General features: G+C 45.7%; 2 protein-coding genes across 2 annotated transcripts; one reads left to right on the forward strand and one right to left on the reverse strand.

Annotated features, from left to right (window-relative positions):
• Positions 1-984: 984 nt before the first annotated feature.
• On the forward strand, positions 985-2,884 carry LOC120667358. Its single transcript, XM_039947449.1, has 3 exons — positions 985-1,155; positions 2,194-2,245; positions 2,371-2,884. Exons 1-3 carry the CDS (start codon positions 1,041-1,043, stop codon positions 2,528-2,530), a joined length of 327 nt encoding a protein of 108 aa, XP_039803383.1. The 5' UTR covers positions 985-1,040; the 3' UTR covers positions 2,531-2,884.
• A 3,447-nt stretch (positions 2,885-6,331) lies between these two features.
• Positions 6,332-11,663, reverse strand: LOC120664298 (heat shock 70 kDa protein 15-like). Its single transcript, XM_039943455.1, has 10 exons — positions 11,469-11,663; positions 9,893-11,120; positions 9,114-9,323; positions 8,892-8,987; positions 8,580-8,801; positions 8,075-8,269; positions 7,850-7,996; positions 7,599-7,748; positions 7,289-7,419; positions 6,332-6,962 (listed from the first exon to the last, which is right to left on the reverse strand). Exons 2-10 carry the CDS (start codon positions 11,060-11,062, stop codon positions 6,731-6,733), a joined length of 2,553 nt encoding a protein of 850 aa, XP_039799389.1. The 5' UTR covers positions 11,063-11,120; positions 11,469-11,663; the 3' UTR covers positions 6,332-6,730.
• Between the last annotated feature and the right edge of the window lie 10,683 nt (positions 11,664-22,346).

The raw sequence follows: 22,346 nt of genomic DNA on the forward strand, positions 1-22,346 counted from the left end.
GACATGTACAGCCATGTACGAGAACCGAAACGTACGTTGCTACATGCCACTGTGACCCCCAAAGCATTCGCCTCCCTGTGGGCACGTATGATTTCACATGCTGGAGAGTGGAGAGCATAGGGGCTCATCGGCGTTGCAAAGGAACAAAGGTTGAAAGGAGCCACAGGCCTACCGAGCAGGCAAGCACCTTTGTGGTACAAGGATGGTCCATTGCTGGGGCATGCACAGGGGGGGGGGGGGGTTCAAGAAGGCACTGTGGGAAATTGAAAGCCCTATTTGATTTGTTTGTATTTGGGGTTTCAATAATCAACGGGAGGGATATGGAGGTCGGGCGGTGGATGGGCCCCACCCCCATTTCAGCATTGGACAGGACAGGGGTTGGGGTCAGGGTCACCCTAAAGGTTGGGGCCCAAACCCTAGACTTTATCTTGTCGACTAGTTATCTTATTATACGTTCTTTTTCTCCTTATAAGAATTGTTACACTTGTCTCTGGCCCTCACCCAGTCAAAAGGAAAATCTTATGTAGGTTCGTATAGCCTGGTTTTCGTTCGAAGTGATAATGGTTATGATCTGTAAGTATGATTGAATTAATTGCCCTAGTGGTCAAAATATCCAGCTCTTACTCCAAATGAAGTGAAAAAAGATAATAAACCTTGAAGAAGGTCCATGTGGAAATATGGAATTTAGCTAACTAAATATTTTTACCAGCTTCTGGTGGGTTAGTGAAATATTAGTAGATCTCGATGTAACTTGTAAGATTACGAGGAAAAAAGTTTCACTCGTAGCTAAGCCCCGATTTTGAAACCTGTTTTCAGTCTACCTGCGAATCAATGGGCCAGTTTAAGGAGACTCTCAGTCCCATCTAAAAAAAGCCCATGACTACCGTGGTAGAAAAGAAAAGGCCCATGTCTAGTTTGGGCCTCCAGTCTGTATATATACCGTCGGTTCAGATCGCATCCAGTTCACAACTCCGCAGTCTCTCACCGTCTCACGCCCACACCGCCAGTCCGCCACGCCCACACGAGCGCGAAAACGAGACATGGCCCACTCGCCGTCGGGATCGCGCGCGGCGGCGCCGTCGACCGAGGGCGGGACCTTCACCGACGCGGGGGCTGAGGACATCGGCGACTCGAAGCTCTCCGCGTTCCTCTTCGGTACGATCACACCCCTCCTAAAACCCTAGGCATTTCGTCCTCTTGCTCTCTCGCGGTTCGCTTCTCCGGTTTAATCGGCGGAATCCGCTCCTCGCTTCTGCTTAGTTTCTCGTGATCGGATCGTTTTCTCGCTCCGGTTCGTTTTCTACTCGGATCGGCTCGATCTGGGGACCTAGATTCGTTGGTGGTTGCTGATGCGGATTTTTTAAATTCATGCTTCCTTTGATGAATGTTTGCTGCCGGGAACTGGGGTGCGCAGAATTGAATCCTCGCTTTGGCGTCGCGTTGCATGATTCTGAACGAACCTTTCGTCTGCGTAGAATCGCGAGCAATCTGCCCCCCCGCCCATTCGATTTTTCCTGAGTTAGTTTGCTTCCCCCATCGCATTCTTATTTGGGGTTAATTCCCTCTTCAATTTACTCGGTAATACCTCAATTGGTGTCTCCAATTTTTACCCAAGCCCATCGAAATATATCTCAGTTCTGTCTTCCGCAGATCACTTGTTAGATTCCGAGTACTAGCACACTGTGTTTCAGATGGGCACACGCGCTGAGCTGATTAAATGTAGCAAGCCAGTAGTAAAAATGTGCATCTGAATTGTCAGTTCGATTTGGTGCTGCTAGAGTGGACGCTATTCGGACTGTAATTTTTGAAATTTTGGGTGAGGTTTTGTGCAATGTAGTTCGATTTTAGGTATGGAATCAAACCACGGACTCGTGCTTTGGGTTTTCGATTTGGACCAAGCGACTGGTTCCGTAGAATGGCATCCATCTTGTTCAGATTTTATAGAAAGCCAGGCGAAATTTCTAGAGATTGCCTCTGTTGGATAGATAATTTGCTGAATTCCAGACACCCAAGCTACTAAATTACTGGTGCTTCACATTTGGACACCTGAATTTACTTGCAAACCAGCAGCAGAACTATTGGCACCTGTTCTTCTAACACGGGCGGATATCTGATACTATTTGTGATAATACGGGCGAACTTATTTGTGCTTCTGTAATAAGGGCCTCACTGAACTGTTTTTGCATCGCGCAGACGTGTCGCAGCAGGTGCAGGTCGGTCTCCAGAACATGCTCAAGATGAGCAGGTGAGCATCAGACACGCCGTGCGCATGCATCCCCCGTTTCATTGTTCCCGATTCATGTGTTGCAAAAATCACTGTGCTGGATCGGTTTTGGCCATGACGAGCTGTACCCCCGTGACTGACGGCAGCGAGATCGAGCGGTGCGACGGCGAGATCGAGGAGGAGGTGGGGCGCGCCAGGGACGCCGTGGCGGAGAAGGGCCGGGCGCTCGACGACGAACGGGAGAGGGTCCAGAAGGCCGCCCTCGCCGCGCTCGACATCCTCAGCGGCGGCCGCGGCGCCATCTGAAGGGATGCGCGCGACAGACACCACCGCCACCGCCGACTTACTCCACGACACGCATGATACCACAAACAGTTCGTGCAAGACTCCACCTCCATCTGATAATGTCGCCGCCGGTGCGCTGTTACTGTTAGCCTTTGTATTGGTAACAGAATGATGGTAGATGGGTGATAGTAGTAGTAGCACCCGCAGCTTGTGGCTTCGTGCAGGTTAGGTTCTTGCCTGGTGGAATACTGGGTTGGAAGGATACCGTGTTACCGTGGTTGCCTCTTGTACAGCTGGAACAGAGTTCGGAACTTCAGATGTTCATGGTGTGATCGACGGTGCAGCGGAGTGCGGACTTACACGCTGATGCGTGAACACGAGTGCAGTGGGGTACACGTAGACTCTCTGCAGTACTGCAGAGAACTACTTCCGATCGACCGATAGTATGTTCCCTTGGAGTAGCAAGTATTTTTTTGGACCTGAGACTGTTGATCAAGTGGAATTGCTCAGCCTGCAAAGGGAGCGGATCGGAGTGCCCCTGGACGCGCCCCGCTGCCCCGTTTGCACAAAAGCAGGGTAAGGGATCGGCCCGCCCCTTTTTCTCGTCTGCCCAGAATAATCCACGGAGCCCCCACACCGAACCTCCCCTTCTACCACGCTGCTTGCGAAATTGTTTAGGTCGCACCATCGGACGTCAGCATGTGCCTCCAAGGCCACGACGAGCATGACTGCAGTAGTAGCCACAAGGCAGCAAGGAGCAGGAATCTCTGGAGGACCATGTGCTTCAATCTCGTGACGATGGGCCGCGAGAGTCAGGAATCACTCTGGAGGCGAGGCAGCGGCAGAGAGTGGCGATGCTAGGAGGGTCGATCCTAGAGTCTCCAAAGATCAACAGGGTCACGCTGCGGCTGCTCCTCTCCGTTTTGGGGTCAGACCGCTTCGACCCACGGATTGATTTAAGGAGTGGAGCGATATCATAAAAGGGCCGATCCGAACCCCTTGCAGACTGAGGAATTGCCCTGCCACTGTACCGTTGGGAAGGGTTTTAGTACTACGTGGCAGACGATTTCAGCTGCGGAATCGGGAGGCCAAAGCCCAAAGAAGATGGCCAGATAGCAGAGCCTCTTGCGATCGCGTTAGACAAATCAAATGTGGCTGCTAGGACCCGGGATCCTAGATCCTTCCCCTGCCTTCGTTCTGCAAACCAAACTCGTGTGACACGAGCTGTCTGTGACGAGCAACATGACTACCATGAGGTGTGCCTGACCGTGACAACGTGCCAATGCATCCATCGTTTTTTTTTGGCAGAGCCATTGCGCATGTGATCCGACGCTTCGTCCAAATAATACGAAAATAATTGCGATGGGCGGTACTGGTACTTTGCCTAATCAGATACTGTACCTGTACTGCATACTTGCACCGCAAGATCTTTAATTCTGTTGGACCCGGCGTCCGCGGCCGCGGAAAAGTCAGCCCGGGATGGAACCTTCCGGTTCTCTTTTCTCCAAGGCAGCGCGGCGAAGCAAAACGAAAGCGAAGGCGCGTCCGAGTCCCCACGTGCCTCGTCGCGCGGCAGCCGTCGTCCCTCATCGGCCGGCGCCCCCGCACGGGGCCCCGCCTCCTACTCGGCTCCTCCCGCCACTCGGAATCTGCCGGCCCCGGCTCTATAAAGCAGCCACCACCAACCTGAACTTGCCGTCGACTCAGATCGGAGACTCCCATCGTAGCAGTTGGCGCGACAGCCAGCAGCAGCAGAAGAGCACCCGGATCCGGATTAACTAGCGTCGCCCCCTCCTATTATTGCATTGCTCGCTGGCCTGATGGCGTCTGTGGAGGCAGCGCGCGGGGCGGCGGCGGCGGAGGAGAAGTCGGCGCGGGCGGGGCAGCGGCGGGCGGCGGTGGACGAGAGGGCGGTGGACCAGGCGGTGGCGTACGTGCTCATGGCCGCCGCGCTCGCCGTCACCTACCTCGTCCACTGAAGGAACGTCCCGGCCGGCTGTTTCGTAGGCGCACGCGGTGGGTCAATTGGGTTTTTTTTAGGGTGTGGTGGGTCAATTAGGGCCCGTTTAGTTACCAAAAATTTATGTGTACTGCAGTAATTTCGAATATTTGACCACTAATTAGGAATATTAAATGTGGATAATTGTCAAAACCCATTCCACAACCCTCCGGCAAAATCGCGAGACGAATCTAATGAACCTAATTATGTAATAATTAGATAATGTCGTGCTACAGTAATCAATCTCTAATGATGAATTAATTAGACTTAATAGATTTGTCTCGCGATTTCCCGTCCATCCGTGTAATTAGATTATATTTAGTCCGCCCAATCTTTGGATGAAAATTGCTACAGTAATTTTTCCCAAAAATTTTTGGGAACTAAACGCGCCCTTAGTTCACTGTGGCTCGCTCGGTGGAGCGGCCGTCTGTACAGTTTGCTACTGCCTGATGATACGAGTATTATCATAAGCAGTGTTCAAATTTTCGGCGAAATTTCGAAATTCACTTATTTCGGACCCTCCGAAATTTGAAAAATTCGGAAATAATAATTAAAATATTTTTAAAAATATTTTTAAAAATAGTCTAAATTTTGCGAAATTCGCTGATTTCGGCCATATCCGAAATTTTTTGTCAAACGAAATTGAAAACCCTGATCATAAGATGTTTAACTGATTCTAAGGCGCGTGCGATTCTGGATCGCGTTCCACAATTGGCACCTGAAATCTTCATCGGCCGCCGCTAGCGCTTGATTTCTTTCCCATGGCCGCCAGGAATCAATATTGTCTCACCGAAATCTTTCGCAATCATGCCACAAAATTGTGGTATGCGAGACACCTTGCGCGACGAGCAACGGAACCAGCCCCTAGATCAGACGCCAAATGGACACCGTGCAGCTCCAGTTGCGTAACTGCATTGCATCCCCCGCGCAGCTCAACTGGTTAGGCGCGTCGAATCGTGCGCACCTCGCGTTTGCTTCGCGGCCCCACCACCGCCGGCGGCCAGGCCTGCCTTTGCCTGAGGTTAGCGGGGGACTAGAGAACCCCCCCCCCCCCCCCCCCCCCCGCGCTGGCCCAACGTTCTCCGCGTCCTGTCATCCTCGCCACTCGGAACGCCAGCCAAGGCTCACTGCCAACCGGGGCCCACGGCATGCTCTCTGTCCCCAAACCAACGGCCTGAAGAAACTTCAGGAGAGCTGGAACTTCTCCAATGCGACAGGGAAACAGCCGAGGAAAGAACTCGCGATGCACATGCGCCCTACGCGAAAGAAAAATTCGCCGGCCGGTGACCGGCGTCTTCACCGGACCGAACGTTCAAAGCTGCTGAACAGGCGGCAGAGGGAAGAAGAAGCTTCTTTTCGAGGCACCAATTGAACACTGTGCCGGCCTACCGAGCCAACACGGCAACGAGAGAATTTCTTTCCACTCTCTGCCTAAAAAAAATAATTAAGCGAACGAAAAGCAAGAGAGCAACGGTCAGCAGTCAGCTTCCTTGCTGTCGGAGAAACACGTGCTCCATTTAGTCCTCCCCTCAAATGTCAGTGTATTTGTGTGGGCAATCAGTTAATCGCGATCCGGGCGACTTCTACCATTAAAATACCAGACACGCTAATAATCAAGAATGCAGCGACACTGCATTGCAGGGCAGGTTTTCTTAGAAAGGGGATAAAACTAAAAGGAGCTACTCCCTCCGTTCAAGTTCAAATTATTACAACTTTTTTAAAGCTTTATAAATTTTGTAATCTTTTAACTCTCTGAGAAAGTTGAAATAATAGACAATTTGAAATTGGAACGAAGTAAGTAGTTCACAAGAGGCTCAAAAGCATTTAACAGAAACTTGGTAAAGCACAACATCTGGGGACTTTAAGCAATACAAAATCCCACCAGGAGTTTCTAATTCCAAACACACCCAAACTTATTGTTCTACTTTGCTTCGAGTAGGGAATCGAACAGATGGATTGAACATCCTGTAAATCTCTAACTTTGGCCGAATCAATCAAGACATTCGGTGATGAGATTCAATGGTACAATTCGATCATGGAACATATATCTATTCCGTTTTTAGTCCAATCCAGATCGCAACAGAGGGCGAGACATATGGCTTACTCTGAACCTCCCGATCCCCAAAATAAAATAGTATGGAGAGCATCAGTTTCGCCTAACTTACCACCTACCAAACATAGCAACAGGAGAATTCAATCGAAAACGGAGAAGATGAACCCAACTATGCTGAGGCCTCAGCAAAATTCTCAGGCTTGTCCGTGTCCATTTGCTCCCCAGAAGCCTCCTGCGCACCTCCCTCACTTGCGGGCTCGCCAGTTGCACCTGCACCGTTTTGTTGCTGCTCTGGTGTTTGAGGCTCCTGTGCTTGGGTTTCAGTCTGCGGCGGAGTCTGTGGTGGTGGAGTCTGCGGCTTTGGAGCTGGCTTAGGTTTTGTCATGATCGGTTTGCAGAACCTGTAAAACAAGGTTTCAGAACCAATTCAAATTACAGTACCATACTCAGATTTATGTGCAGAGCTACTCCCTCCCCTCCCCATCCCAAAAAGAATGCAACTCTCACCTTCTGAGGAGTCCGATTTTAAGTTTGATCAAATTTATACAAAAAATACTAACATTTATGTCTCCAAAAAGATTTGGTGTGAAAATATATTGCATAATTAATCTAATGATACTTATTTTGTAACATAAATATTAATACTATTTTGTATAAACTTTGTCAAACTTGAAATTGTTTTACTCCTCAGGAACGGAGGGAATAGTTAGTATCCTTGACAACGAACCTGTCAAGTGTTTCAGCTTTCTTCTTCAGATCTGACACAAGAAGCACAGGGTTAGCGAACTTTGGTAGAGCATCCTGCTGTTGCTTTCTCTCTCTCAGCCAGTTCTCTGCCTCAGAGCACTCGTTGATGACCTGTGTTAAAAAAATAATTAGCAACCAACAGTAGGATTTGACTCTTACAACTGACTGATTACACAACTATAGGCTGTAAAAGACATCTGTAGTGTGTTCATGTAATAGGTGGACTCACACCTGCACAGCACGACTAAAGATCAAGGGATTTATGAGACAGAACATCACTATTGAACTACCTTTTGTTTCTCTGATATATCGATGTGCTCAAACTTTTGGTCATTAGACAACGCAGCCTCTCTGAAACTGTTGATGCAGTATACCAGCTGGTCAACAGCGGAACCTCTCTCGGTCCACTCTTTGTACCTTGCCTCAATAGGATCACCAATCTGCAGTCGAATAAATGTTTTGAGCTAATAGAATGCATAAAACATGCAGAAAATGATACCGAACAATAGGCAGACAGAGGCAATCAGTGCAGTGAATCTACCTTTTTAAGTTCTTCGAGTTTAGCAATATAGACCCCCTTTGTCTCATCCTCACCATCTTCATACAACCAATCTTCAACCTCCTGAAGCCTAGCAATCAGCGCTTCCTTCTCCTCTGGTGTGACAAAATCGTTGTACTTGTCGTAGAGCTAAACACAAGAAAAAGCACACAATTATAAACTGCATAAGACCAGACGAAGACTGTCAGGGAATTCATCTCAATATACCTTGTTACGCATGTCATAGACATAAGCCTCCACAGCATTTTTCTTCTCCTTGGTTTCTTCCATTACCCTGTCCTGAAGAGCCATCTCATACTCCTTCTCTACAGCCTTTTCCAGTTCAGCAGCGGGCAATGCACCATAGACCAACTCATTGACTGGAACAGAAATTTTCTTAACTTTCTTTTTCGATGGCTCAACCTAAAATAAATAAAGTCAATTAAGAAATGATTAGTCCTAGCATACAACCCAAACACATTCAAGAATACATACTAGCATCTAACTTGCTAAAATAAAATCAATATTGTAACACACATGAACGGAACAAGAATGTTGCCCAACAAATTAATCTTTTCTTTAACACCTTAATACAAAATCCTGAATCGACAGCAAGGGCAAAATATAGAAACTCATATGTAACAATCTAAAAAGAAATAAATAAATACACTAGTATGCTGCAAAATTTTTAAAAAAAACATGCATGTGTACTACTCCAAAGTTTGTTTCATACCTTTGCATCAGTTTCCATTGGGACAGATTTTTCCTCAGGATCTTGTGCTCCATTCTCAGCTGCAGTAGCGCCCCCCTCAGTGGTATCAGCACTTTTAGGCTCCTGCATATTCACGTCCGTTCCAGAAGGATCACTTGGTGCATCATCTGTGTCCATCCTTGTGGCATCCTTCAGAGCTTCATTCACAGATGAAACTGGAACTTCCACATCCTCCTCCAGCATCTGCATAAGAATACAAAAAAATGTTACAAAAACAATAGACCGATGGTGCTAATCCAAGCAAGATTACAAATACCTAGTCTTGTAACTTACCATTGCTGAATCAACTGTTACAATCCCATGGATGTTGAGACGAATTTTAACTTTCAGTTTAGCCTTCTCACCTTTGGAGGGTTGGAAAGGGCCAATCTGCAGAGTTCAGCACATCATAGCAGATCAGCAACTATTAAATACTGGAAAGGGCCAGCAGTCATACTTGAGATGAACAGCGCAAACAAAACTATTGAATAACATAAACATTAAGGCGTTGCTTACTGTGTAAGTGCTTATTTTTTGTTGAATTTGTGAGTCGCCCGTGTCAACGTACAAAACATCAACTTCAAATGTACTTGATCTATAGAAGGTCAGAGCTTTAACGCTGGGAATAGCATTCCCCTTTGGGAATACAACGGTATGCTGGGGTGCACTGTTCTGGGAATCTGACTTCCATGACAATACAATTGAGAAAGGAAACCCATCATTAACCTGCAAAAGTGTGAATTCAGCGTCATCACTAGATATGCAGGGCATAGTAGCACATGACATACACTAATCCTTGATTCATAACAGTTTTAAGATCATTTGTGTTCAAAGGTTCAGTAAAATAAGAAGTGAGAATGTCACATGGACACACCATAATTAATGCACAGGGGGGGTTCTATAACAATAGCGCATACAAGGAAAAACCCAATTGAGCAGTTCTCCCATTAAAGGCTTAAAGAACATTCTGAATAACATTTTAGCCAAACAGTTGAATGATCAACAAAATAATTCTATTTGCTAGATACTACCAAAAAAGGCCAACACACCAAATGCTGTCACCAAACTTTCAAGTACTCCGTAATAAATATCCAGACCGCAACAAGCAGATTTCAAAGGGTGAATACAGTATTAAGAGGAAATAGGTGATGATTGACACGTAAGGCAACGTACAATTATTGCTGTGCCCATTACAATCAATAAAACAATGACAGAATTATCATATCTACGACTAGTACTGCTACAATCCAACCAATGGATTACACCAAATGTGCAAAAGAGCTTATGAGTATTACCTGAAACTCCCGCACTTTAAAAGTGGGGCTGAGAATAGCACACTGAAGAGCACATCCTCGTGCAACACACTCACTAGCATTCATAGTCCTCCTTGGCTCCTTCCCAAAAAATCCTGTAATTATCTTGATTATGGCTGGAACACGAGAACCAGAACCAACAACTTCAACAAAGTGAACATTTTCTGTTGTCAAGCCAGCTTCAGCCAGTGCCTTCTCCAATGGCCCCTTCACACGTTCCAGCACTGGGGCACTAATCTGTTCAAACTCCTCCCTCTTGATGAACCCCCGCACATCCTTCTCGTCCATCAAACACTCTATATTCAGTGGTGCCTCAGGGTTGGCGCTGAGCACCTTCTTCAGCTTCTCACACGCTACACGCAATCTAAGGCATGCACGGGCATTCTGGTACACATCGATCTTATACTCCTCTTTGAACTTGGCCGCAAAGTGCTTAAAGAGAGCCTCATCAAAGTCCCTCCCACCAAGAGAACGGTCATATGCATGCGACAGCATCTTGAGCTGTCCCTTCTTGTAACCTACAATGCTGACCTGCATGCTAGCATGACCGACATCAACAAATGCAACGTTGAGCTGGTCATGCTCTGGGAGATCAGTCTTGTAAATACCATAAGCCAACGCTGTGGCAGTTGTCTCATGGAACAACCGCAATGGACGGAGACCCGCAATAGTGGCAGCATCCAGAACAGCCCTGCGCTGAAGATCACTGAAGTACACTGGGATACCGATGCAGCAGTCCACAACCGCAGCATTCAAGTTACCCTCAGCAATGCCCTTCAGATTCGACAGCACCATGGCAAGCAGCTGGGTGGGGGTGAACGTCCGCTCCTCGCCCAGGAACCGCACACGGACCAGGGGAAACCCGTCGGGGCCCTCCGTGACACGGAACGGGAAGACGGCGAGATCATTTTGCAGCTCAGGGTCAGAGAACTTGCGTCCCAGCAATCGCTTGATCTGCGAGATTGAGTTCTTGGGGTTCATGGTAGAGGACGCGGAGCCGGCGGTGCCGATGAACCGCTGCTTGTCCCCGAAGCAGACGATGGCTGGGGTCTCCCGCTTCGACTCCTCGTTGAGGACCACATCGATGCCGCGCTGCCGCGCGACGGCGACGATGCAGCTCTCATTGCCAAGGTCGAACCCCACCACGCTCATCGTCGATTCGCGCTCAGCTACCGACCAGTACAGGCTAGATCTAGATCACAATCAAACCCTGCAAACAGCAGCGAGATCTACGGGTTAAGCGCACCAGCAAATAACAGTCTCCGCATGTAAACCCCATCACCCCCTCAACAACAGAAAAAAAAACTAAAAAAATCATCGATTCCACCCGAAAGCGCCACAAAACCCGATCTAAAACCCACTAGCCCGATCCTTCCACAAAAATCCCAAAAACACATGCGAAAACTCTACCACGGTGATTCATTCCACAACGCAAAACTCGGGGGTAAAAAAACCAGTCCGATGCCCAAAACCCAGGGATATATCAAGCACGCAGGGATCGGCATCCAACCATGACATCACGCTCTGGGTGGGGGGAGGCGGAGGAATCGGATCGTACCTGCGGCAGGGCGGGGCCAAGGCCTCCGGAAGCTCGGTCGTAGCAGCGGCACGGCACCTCGTCTTCGCGCTTCGTCGACTCGTCGTCGTCTCCGCAAAGCGCTTTTGCGAGCAGACGGGAGGCAGCGGGGATGCGGCGATATATCTGGGCTGGTCCTTGGGGTCGGGGGCGGGCGGAGCGCCGTGGTGTGGCCGTGAATGTTCTAGGGGCTCCAAGAGATCTTGTTCGGTCTGACGTGTGGGCCCCCGGCTCGCAAGGTGCACGTCGGAACGTTCTGGGCTCTTCCGGACTCCTCCGTAGTCCGTACGCACAGCGAGGTGCCGAGGTCACGTCGTATTTGTCAGGAAAATTCTTATTAAGAGTTTAGGCTCTGTTTAGCTCCCACACTATAAATCCTGTAAATAAAAAAAAATGTCACATCGAATGTTTCGATACATGCATGAAGTACGAAATAAAATCTATTTACAAAACTTTTTGCATGGATGGGCCGTAAATCGCGAGATGAATCTAATGAGCCTACTTAATCCACGATTTGCAACAGTGATGCTACAGTAACAATCCACTAATTAATAATTAATCATGGATTAATTAGTATCATTAAATTCATCTCGCGATTTACAACCCATCTGTGCAAAAAGTTTTGTAAATAGACTTCATTTAGTACTTCAAATTAACAAGATTCCATCGCAAATTTTTTTTTTGCAAAACATCTAAACATAGCCTTAGATCTAAAATTCAAACTTTCAAAAATGTCACATCAAATATTGCGCCATCTGCATAAAGAATCAATATAAATAAAATAAAAAAACTAATTGCACTGTTTTGTTTGCTTGTAAATTGTGAGATAAATTTAATTAGGCTATTATTAGACGTTATAGTAACACATGATCTAATGATGAATTAATTAGGCTTAATAAATTCATCTCGTAATTTATAAATGAATTATATAATTTGATTTGTAATTAGTTCACATTTAATACTTCAAATATGTGCCGGGATATCCAATGTAATATTTTACACCATCTCAACAAAACCTGGGTGATTAGGTACTGATTAATCACTTTGATTTGTAAAAAAAAGTGTTTTTGTGACGGGGACATGCATGTGCAAACATGAAAGGAGTATAACACAAGTGGTGCTGCATCTAATCAATTTTAAATTTAATCAAACTTATATAAATATATTCACATTTAGATCTCTAAATAAATTTAAACATAAAATTATTACATGATTAATCTATCTATTAACACTTATCTTATAACATAAATGTTAATACTATTTTTTATAAATTTGATCGAATTTTGACTTCTTAAAAAACGAGAGTTGCAACTTTTTTGGAACATAAAGAGCATCATCTGAGGAGTCTAATTTTGAGCGGAGAGAGCACGAACTTGATATTTACAAGTGGGTGACAAGTACGAGGATTCAATGTTTACTGAACGCTATGTGTGTCGATTTAGCTCGTCATCTTGATCCGATGTGTTAGCTTAATAAAATGCATGTCAAAACTCCAAAGTTTGTTTCAGTTTTGGTAGAACTCTACATGAAAATAATTGCGGTATGGTTTATCATTTTTATGTGAAGCTAAATAATTGGTTTTAGGCTTCTTTCATGTTTCATCTCAATAAGGTATCTAGAAGCTATATAAATTTTTTTAGTTTATTGGAGCTCGAAGGGGATGAAAATAATTGTACCTTGTGTTATGTTTTTTTGTTATTATTGAATAATTTTATTATGTGTGATGATGAATTGTTATTTACTAAATAAAACTCTTATTTATTACAGATATTTTATTTATTATAGATATTTCAGTCATAGCTCCAGCCCAACTAGTTCAGCCAGTCGAGGAATTTTTTTATTTTAATTCTTTTTAATCTAATATTTTAATAATAACACGTACAGATCTAAATTTCCAAGAACTAACCCTTTTGGTCGCGCCAAGTCCAGTGGCGCGAGTCCCTGAAGGATCACGCCACATGCCTCAGCGCGACCGAGCTGCCACGCTGGCACACGCGTTGCAGCGAGCCTGACGTGGCAAGGCTGAATCGCGCCACATGATTTGGCGCGACTGAGTCGCGCCATGTGCCGTGGCGCGACTCAGCATAATACAGGCCCACCCGGCCAGCCTTCTCTTCCTCCTCCTCCTCCCATTCTTTTTTCCTCCTCCTCATCCCATTCTTTTTTCCTCCACTCCTCCACTCGACCCGACCTCCATGGCGCCGCCCCTCCCTCTTCCCCTCTAAATCCACTCCATCTTCCACCCGATTCAAAGGGGAAATGAAGGGAAACCGATCCTTAAAGGTAACTCCTCCATTCTAACCGATTGGTTTTCCTCCATTTCGCGGATTTTTTAGGATTTGAGTTGGTTAGGGTTTTTGTAGGATTTCGCGGTCGGGGTCGTGGTCTCCGGTACCGAGGCGCGCCTCGACGTCGCGGTCGGCGCCGACCACCTCGCCACGCTGCTCGCCAAAGAGCTCCTCCCGCTCGACCGCGATGGCGGTGACTTCGTAGCACGAGCGGCCTCGCCTCGGCCAGGGAGCGTGGGGGTCGTGGCGAGCCCCACCGTGGACGAGGAGGCGACCAGGAAGCATAATCGCGGGAGCAGGGCACTAGTGGCGCCCGACACGGTGGTGTTCACGAAGGTGGGCGGCCGGACGCTCAGTGGGCGGCTGCTACTGTCGGCGCGACGGCTCTTCCGGCACCTCGCGTGGCACCGCGCTAGGCAGGTTTAGTCCTCCTCGCATTTCCTTATGCTCTCACATCTGACATTGCTAAGGCCTGAGGGCTGACGCCGAGCAGATAGCTCTCTGTTCATGATATTGCGAGCGATTCCAGGCGTTAGTTCAACCGTCTGTGTTTAATTTTGTCAGACAGATTATGCAACTCGATGAGCCAATTGAGGTTAAAATTTACGAGTGGAACACCAGGGGTCTACTAACAAGAATCGAGGCAAGGGATCTGTGACACCCTAGGTGTCTGCACAGTAGTTGTGTATCTATTGTATGCATCATGTTCTTGAATTGCTTGAAAAAGGATCTTTTTGTAAATATAAAGGTTATATGTGTAATTATGATTTTATGCAAGGTCCTTTCTGCAGTTATATTGAACAGGTTGTGAAATTATAGCTTTTGTGGAGGGTGTTTTTGCAAAATGTGGTGTAATCATTACATGGCAGGAAACTTTTCAATTCAGCCTAAGTTTGAAGTGAAATTGCATTGAAAAAGACAAAATTCCTGGAATTCAAAATCCCTCTTATGTTTTCAAAATTAGCTCTTGAATCTTTGATCAAATAATTTTTTGCACAACAACAAAGTTGTAGATCTTGAAAAGTTGAACAACTTTCATGTTGGGCACTTTTTCATTTGAGCCCTATTTTAAAAGTTATCTCTGCTTTACAGTTTGGTCCCTGGAAATTTCAGAAATTACGTTTGGGTCCTTTTCCCCTTCCTCCAGCTAGGCTGTCTGCTTTGTTTTTTAGCGCCGGCTACCGCCGCCGCTGTGCAGCGCCGCCCGCCCGCCGTGGAGAGCCAGCTGGCCCCCTCTGCTTCGCGCTGGCGCCCACGCGTCGCTCCGGAGCTTCTCCACCGCCGTTGGCCTCGCGCTGGTGCCCCTCCCTTCGCCACGCCGCCCAGAGCCGCCCGTGCGGCTGCCACCTCGCCGCTGCGGTGGCGAGCTCACTACAGAGGCCGCCGCCTTCTCCTAGTGCGCGCACGAGCACTACAAAAACCCCAGCTCCCCATTCCGCCTGCTCTTTCACCTTCTCCTCGCTCCCACGCCACAGAACACGATGTCGTTCCACCCGCAACGCCGGCAAGCTCACCCTCACTGCGGAGCCGCCTCACCGCAGTTCCTCTGCCCGCTCTAACCCCCTAGCGAGCACCGCCGTGACCCCGCGCAACTCCTCGACCACCTCCCCACGCCCAACCCTCACCGGAGCACCCTAGCCGCCGTCGAACTTCCGCCGCCGCCGCCCTACTCCGTCGAGCCGCCGCCTCCGAGCTCCTCCCCGCACCCCAAGACCACCCAGAGGTGAGCCTTGGAGCTCTTTAGCTCCCACTCCTGTTTCCCCTCGCCGCCGGTGATCCCCTCGCCGGGATTTGGCCGGTCAAACCCCGCGCCCCCCCTCTGACCCGGCCAAGGACCTCGGGTTGAGAAGAATCAAAACCCCAGGGGGTTATTTGAATAGCCGTAGACTCAATTGAATAGTAGCAGCAAGGGCTCCTTTGTAATTTTTGCAGTGAACTTTGAAATTCAATATAAATTGATTTGTTTGTTGCAAGTTTTTGCTGTACAAGTTGATTTGTGTCACTAGGTACATAAAGGCTAGTTGTTTTATCTTTTCCATAACTGATGATTGAAACCTTGTTATGCTCTGAAAATGTTATGGTGGTTTATTCTTGTAACTCTAGTATTGCTATAAAAATTTTGTGATCAGTTCTCATGTGTAGCTATTTCTTTGATTTAATCCTTGTTTAGTAGAATTTAATTATGATAAATAGTTTATACTGATGATAAATCATGGAAATATTTCTGAGTGATCTTTTTGAATAGTTTAGCTTGTACATGAAGTTTGAGCCCCAGTTCATGACTAGAACAGGAGCTAAAAATGAATCTTGTTAATCTGATGTATGTTTTGTTTTTTTCTCAAAATTAATTCGGTGTAGATAAAATCATGAAAAATTCACAGTAGCTAATTTATCCCTGTGTAGGTCTGCTGTTAAATTTTGAGCTTCTGTTTTGCTCTAGTTTAATCTGTGTAATTCAATCTTGTTCTAGGTGTGGTCTGAATGATTGTTTTGTTATGAATAAATGGCTACATGTTTTAGCATGAAATTTACAGGATAGCTTACTCTATTCATATTCTGTTTAGGGTAATTTTTGCTAAATTTATTACTGTTTTTGCTCTGAGTTGTTTATTTATTAAACCAACCTTGATTTAATTGCTATATGAATCAACCACCACTCACTTTATGAAGTTAGTATAGCTTTCATGTGCTGTTGATCATGATGCCTTGTGTAGTTAGAAATATTGAGTTACTACTCTATAAATGATTGCCCATGTGTGTTTTAATTTTGTTTGCGTAGCTTCACCACATCGTAAGTGTATTTATAATACTGTTCTTGCATTACATATAGATACGACTGCTTTATCGGACGGGACGTACGAGCTGATCCCGGATTCCGAAGGAGGTGATCTCGAAGCTAAAGTGAACACTGCGGTACTAACTGAAGCCCCGGACCAAAGTTCGGAAGAGCCCAGGGCTGAAATAGTTAGTGACTACCGAGAAGGCAAGCCCCGGATATAACCTATATTTCAAATTATTATCATTTACTGTTATTACTTACTTGTGCATTTACAGTTCTTAGGATTTGAATTGAAACCCTAGAGGCATGATCCTAGGAACCTATGTACTGAACACTAGACCTGAGTTCGAATAATTGCTAAGCTTATAGGACCGGTAAAAGTCGAGTGATTACCTGTCACTCGCGAGTTCTATAGGAATTGCTTGTTTACTTTTTGTTATCAATATAAGGACGACGGACGGGGTTGTGTTTGATATCATGACCTTATGTGAGACCCCATCTGTGTTGATGAACTTGCTAAGGTCGCGGTGTGTGGTAGTTCTGGTTAAGTTTTTGAACGTACTAGCCACATGCCGTAAATATGGTACGCGGTAAGCCTAGTAACCGATTGGACCGGTGAGTGGATATACCTCTCACTCTCTCTTAGGGATATGTTTTATTTTTATGTTGCGCAACACTACGACTAGAAGGGACAAGGTTGGACCTTGGAGCCCTGTAGTCGGGGAGAGTGACTCTGTCCACAAGCCGGAAAGAAAGGTAAACGGTTGTTTGGGAACGACCCGACGGTGTTCCAAACGTGTGTGTTAGTCTGCCTGGCCAGGTTAACAAACGCGATTCGAATCATCTGCTTCCCACAGTTTGAGACTGCTTGATCTCTTTGCCACACAGAGTAATATGAGCAACAATATTATGATCAATCTTGATGTTTGCTTAGAGTTCTACCATGATTGGATAGTAATTGCTTACATAGAATGATTAATCTACTAGAATCTTGAAAGCTAAAACTTGAAAGTAAGGATCTACTCTTTGTTGCTTTTCAGCAAAAGGAAAACAGAGCCTCACAGAACCTTGCATAGTCTACCTAAAGTGGGCTACGTATACCCGTTGACGGTTAAGTCTTGCTGAGTATTATAATACTCAGCCTTGCTGTTGAAAACCTTTTCAGGTATGAGTTTTGAGGAGCAGATCGCTAGTTTGACCTATCCCTGCTCTTTGCCTCCTGGCTGGTCCGTAGAGTGGGATACGTCTTCGGCCGGCAATGACCATGACGAGTGATACCATGCTTGGGCTAGCCTGGTATACTTTTGCGACGTGTTGTAGTCGTCGTGTTTTATCTTCCGCTGTTTTAACTCTGAAGTTTTACACTTAAGGCTTGTATAACTGGTTTACTAAGTTTGGTTTTGTAATAATGGTTTGAACTGGTTTGTAATCATTACTTTGCCTGTGTTGTAAAAATTGTGGTTGTAATATCTTTGGACTCGCCTTCGTGCGGGGTATGCTTGTTCAATCCGAGAACCGGTGGTTGTATCGGGACGTTACCCGACAGACCAAGAATTGTTCCGTTTGAAGTGCGTTTGAGCTGGTGTTGCCTTTATGGTGATGGCCTGCGCACTTGAGCCGGGATAATTCTGGTGATTCTGCCACAGGATCTATCCCCTTTATCTGTTGTTGATGCATCTAATCATTAAGTTTATGTTCAAGGCTAAGATTTAGGCCAACTTAATTTCAGGAACTGAGAGCATTCCTTCCCAAAGTTGAGCTTATGGACAGAATAGGTACATTTATAGACTTGAAAAACAAAGTAAGGACCATTTGAAATTACTACTTAATGCCTAAATCATCGTTCAGTTAGCGAGGCATATGTCGTTTTATGATATTAAGCTACATGGCTTGTTACTTCTTGGCATACAGGTTGGCTGCAGCATTCGTGTGTGCATTGCAAGGCTCGATGAAGAAACTAATGACCTGATAATTAGTGAGAAGAATTTTTGAAACGAAGGGAAACCGATCCTTGAAGGTAACTCCTCCATTCTAACCGATTGGTTTTTCTCTATTTCGCGGATTTTTTAGGGTTTGAGTTGTTTAGGGTTTTTGTAGGATTTGAGTTGAAATGGGGGATTGAATACGAATTGGGTCATATTGTGGCCGCTAAGCTTGGCATAGGGCAAGCTAAGATGAGTCCAAAGCTAGGGAGCGAGGAGATGGTAAAGCAGGCTCAGACGGAGGCAATGAATGCTAGGGATGATAAAGGAAAGGGGTTCGCTATTGACAGCAGCAATGATGACGATGATTGAGGTGATGACAAGTTTGTGACAGAACCGCCCAAATTAAACCGGCTTAAGTGCGCTAACTATCATTTTAAGTATTAATCAAGCCACCGTGCACTTAAAACGGTGTAATCCGGCAGCCTGCTGGGTTAAGGATCGAAAACACCAGAAGTACACGTGTCCCATGGTACACGGTTATGTCTAACCACATAACAGGTCTTCACCTCGTAACATTGCCTTACGAGATGGCCGTGATTACAATCACACGGTGGGAAATCCGCACTCTATATCAAGCGGCAGATAGCGACAGGCTCGTTTGAATTGAACCTTATCACCTCCTCGTATGCTCACCATACGGGACCCGCGCACGTATGAAACATGTGGGCTATTCTAAAGGACTACCAAGAATGCTTACCTTGCTTACTTGAGCGTAGGTGCGTCGTTACAGAATGTTAGATACCAGTTGTGCAAGAAAGTAAGTTTTAACATAATGTAAAGTGCTGGAAGTGCTGGAATAAAATAAATATATAGATGCCACCATAGCTAATAAAACCTAGATAGGGCATACGAGCTATCTATCTTATTCCTTAGCGCAACTAGCGTCAAACTTTCGAAACCGAACCTTTTGCAAGCCAAAAAGTTAGTTTTAAACTTAATTAAGCATACAAGTAATCATCCCCAGTGCGTTTCGGCTCTGATACCAGCTGTGACAGCACCGCCCAAATTAAATCGGCTTAAGTGCGCTAACTATCATTTTAAGTATTAATCAAGCCGCCGCGCACTTAAAACGGTGTAATCCGGCAGCCTGCTGGGTTAAGGATCGAAAACACCGGAAGTCTCACCCGAAGGCGAGCACAGATGATTACATGCAAACAGAAGTTTCTCAAATTTAAATTACAAAATAGAGCTTAACAAAATGAGTTTATCTAAAATATCAGAGTTCAAAAAGCAGCGGAATTTAAATAGAAGTTTGATTCAAAAATCACGATACTACGAATACGTGAGGATGTCACATCGAGCCCATCAATGTGAACCCTGGTTAGCTCCAACCAGCAGCAGCTACCTGAAAATAGGGTAACAACAAACCCTGAGTATACTAATACTCAGCAAGACTTACCCGACACGGGTATACTTAGCCCACTATCTAGGCATGCAAAGCTTTTTAGCTCTGGAGTTTGTTTTGCTGAAAAGCTATTAATACTGGATCCTTACTTTCAATATTTTAGCTCAATTTAAGTTTATCAAGTACCAACTAGATTTGCCTGAACATCTAAAACAAGCATAGTTGATCACATTAATCTTTACAGAGTACCACAAACATATCTCATCATACTTCTCTTCTCATTTTCACTTCTTTACTACGATGTGACACAATGACCAAGTTTCTCTTAAACGAGAGAGACGGCGAATCGATCCGATTTAACCTTGCAAGGTGGACCTAACTCACAGGACACGTGCAGCCACACCGGATCACATATGTCAACCGTTCCCATCATTACCCCGACGTCTGAATCACGTCTGCCAAAACCCGGGTGAGGAGCCCCACACGGCGAACACCCAGTGGACCCGAGGGCGACTACAACACCCGCCATCATCCCACTCCCATAGTGTGGCAGTACTGCCCAAATTAATCTGGCTCAAGTGCGCTAACCATCACCCTAAAAGTAATCCCGGTTAACACGCACTTCAAACGGAATAATCCGGCAGGGCTGTCGGGTAAAGTCCCGAAAAATCCACCTGAGCGTCGATCGAATCCAAAGCTTACATGCAACTCACACGAAGGTGAGTCCAGAGAGTACAACATTTCACAAATACATTACATTACAGAGTCTTAACTTAATTATTACAAACCAAGTTCGAAATCTCAGAAAGGTACTTGAAGTTCAAATTGAAAGTAGTTCAGAGTTCAACTGCAGCGGAAAATAAATCGAGTTCTAAACGACGATACAAGATGTCATGATGAAGACCGTACATGACATCACTCGGCATTGTCATCGTTGGCCGGAGTCGTATCCCACTCCACCGACCAACCAGGAGGTAAAGTACACGGCCAAGTCAAGCTAGCTATCTGATCTTCAAACATATCACCTGAAAACAAAGTTGAGCCACAAGCAAGGCTGAGTATACTAATACTCAGCAAGGCTTACCCGACTAGGATATACTTAGCCCTCTAACTAGACATGCAAGGCTTTTGGCTTGAGGGGTTTGATTTTGCCGAAAAGCAACAAAGAGTAAGTCCTTATTTTCAGATTTTAGCTTTCAAATTCTAGTTTGATTAACCATTCTACATTAGCATCTATCCAATTATTTTTCATCATTCAACCATATTCCTCGTCATCATTGTTCCACTTCTTACTCTATGTGGCAAAAGGGTTAAGCAGTCCCAATATCCGTGAGAGGCGGACGATTCGAATCGAATTTGTTAACCTGGCCAGGCAGACCTAAGCACACACACGGGAACCCAGTCCCCACGCAACATTTCCCCTTTTTTTTCCGGCTCGTGGATCAGGGGCACCCCTTCGACTACAAGAGCCCCACGCCACGGTCGACGCCGGGTCGTGACCACGCTTGCACCCGCATGTGGCCGCATGAGAAACAACGTTCAAAGAGGGTGAGGGAAAAGTTCACTCCCCGGGCCGATCAGGTACTTAAGCTTACCGATTACCATATTTCTCGGCATATGGTTAGTACGTTCAAACGCTTAACCACCACTACCACACACTGCGGCCTTATCCATTTTTACTAAAAGGACGGGGTATCACAAGTACCACAACCCTGCCCGTAAACCTTTTGATTGCAGCATGTAGTAGACATTCAGCTCCTATGAGCTCGCGAGTGACAGGAAATCACTCGACTTCTACCGAACCATTAGCATAGCCAACTAGCGACCTATACATGCTAGTATTCAAACATAGGTACTTAAGATTATGCAACTAGGGTTCCAAACAATTCCTACAAACTTAAATGCACAAGTAGATAGGAATATAAGCAGTTGCATAAATTTAAAATAGAAAGGACATGCTCCGGGGCTTGCCTTCCTGAGCGGAGTTAGCCTTGGGCTCTTCTGAACTTTGGTTCAGGTCTTCAGTAATTTCAGTTAGATTAGCATGAGCTTCACGCTGCTCACTCTCGGACTCCGGCACCAGCTCGTACGTACCGTCAGTGAGAGTAGTCAAATCTACATGAATGCATATGCGTGAGTTGTGGTGATGGTAATAAACTTAATTTAATTCACTATAGAGTTGTAAAATATTTTCTTTACACCTCCTTGGGCAATCATTTATAGAGTATTATCTAGATTAACTATTTCTTATTAAGTAAGTGAGGGTTTTGTTATTTTTAGAAAGATTATTTTCAAGTGCAAGCATGAAATATTCCAAACAGCTGATGGGTATAGCTTCCGAAGATGAAATTTTTATGGAGAGTCAATTACTTAAGTACAAACCTGCCATAAAATTTTCAGCTATTTTCATTGAGCATATTAATTATAAAAAATATATTAAACAACTACTGTTAGGATTAAGAT

This window comes from Panicum virgatum, chromosome 3N, assembly GCF_016808335.1.
Source record: "Panicum virgatum strain AP13 chromosome 3N, P.virgatum_v5, whole genome shotgun sequence".
In the NCBI taxonomy this organism is placed as follows: domain Eukaryota; kingdom Viridiplantae; phylum Streptophyta; class Magnoliopsida; order Poales; family Poaceae; genus Panicum; species Panicum virgatum.

Bases quoted from the DNA above. Each gene is read 5' to 3' on its own strand.
- LOC120667358 (XM_039947449.1), top strand. From the start codon at position 1,041: ATGGCCCACTCGCCGTCGGGATCGCGCGCGGCGGCGCCGTCGACCGAG. The intron at 1,156-2,193 runs GTACGATCACAC...TGCATCGCGCAG, and splicing joins GCTCTCCGCGTTCCTCTTCG to ACGTGTCGCAGCAGGTGCAG. The intron at 2,246-2,370 runs GTGAGCATCAGA...GACTGACGGCAG, and splicing joins AACATGCTCAAGATGAGCAG to CGAGATCGAGCGGTGCGACG.
- LOC120664298 (XM_039943455.1), bottom strand. From the start codon at position 11,062: ATGAGCGTGGTGGGGTTCGACCTTGGCAATGAGAGCTGCATCGTCGCC. The intron at 8,802-8,891 runs GTAAGTTACAAG...ATTCTTATGCAG, and splicing joins TAACAGTTGATTCAGCAATG to ATGCTGGAGGAGGATGTGGA. The intron at 7,420-7,598 runs GTAGTTCAATAG...TTTTTAACACAG, and splicing joins ATATATCAGAGAAACAAAAG to GTCATCAACGAGTGCTCTGA.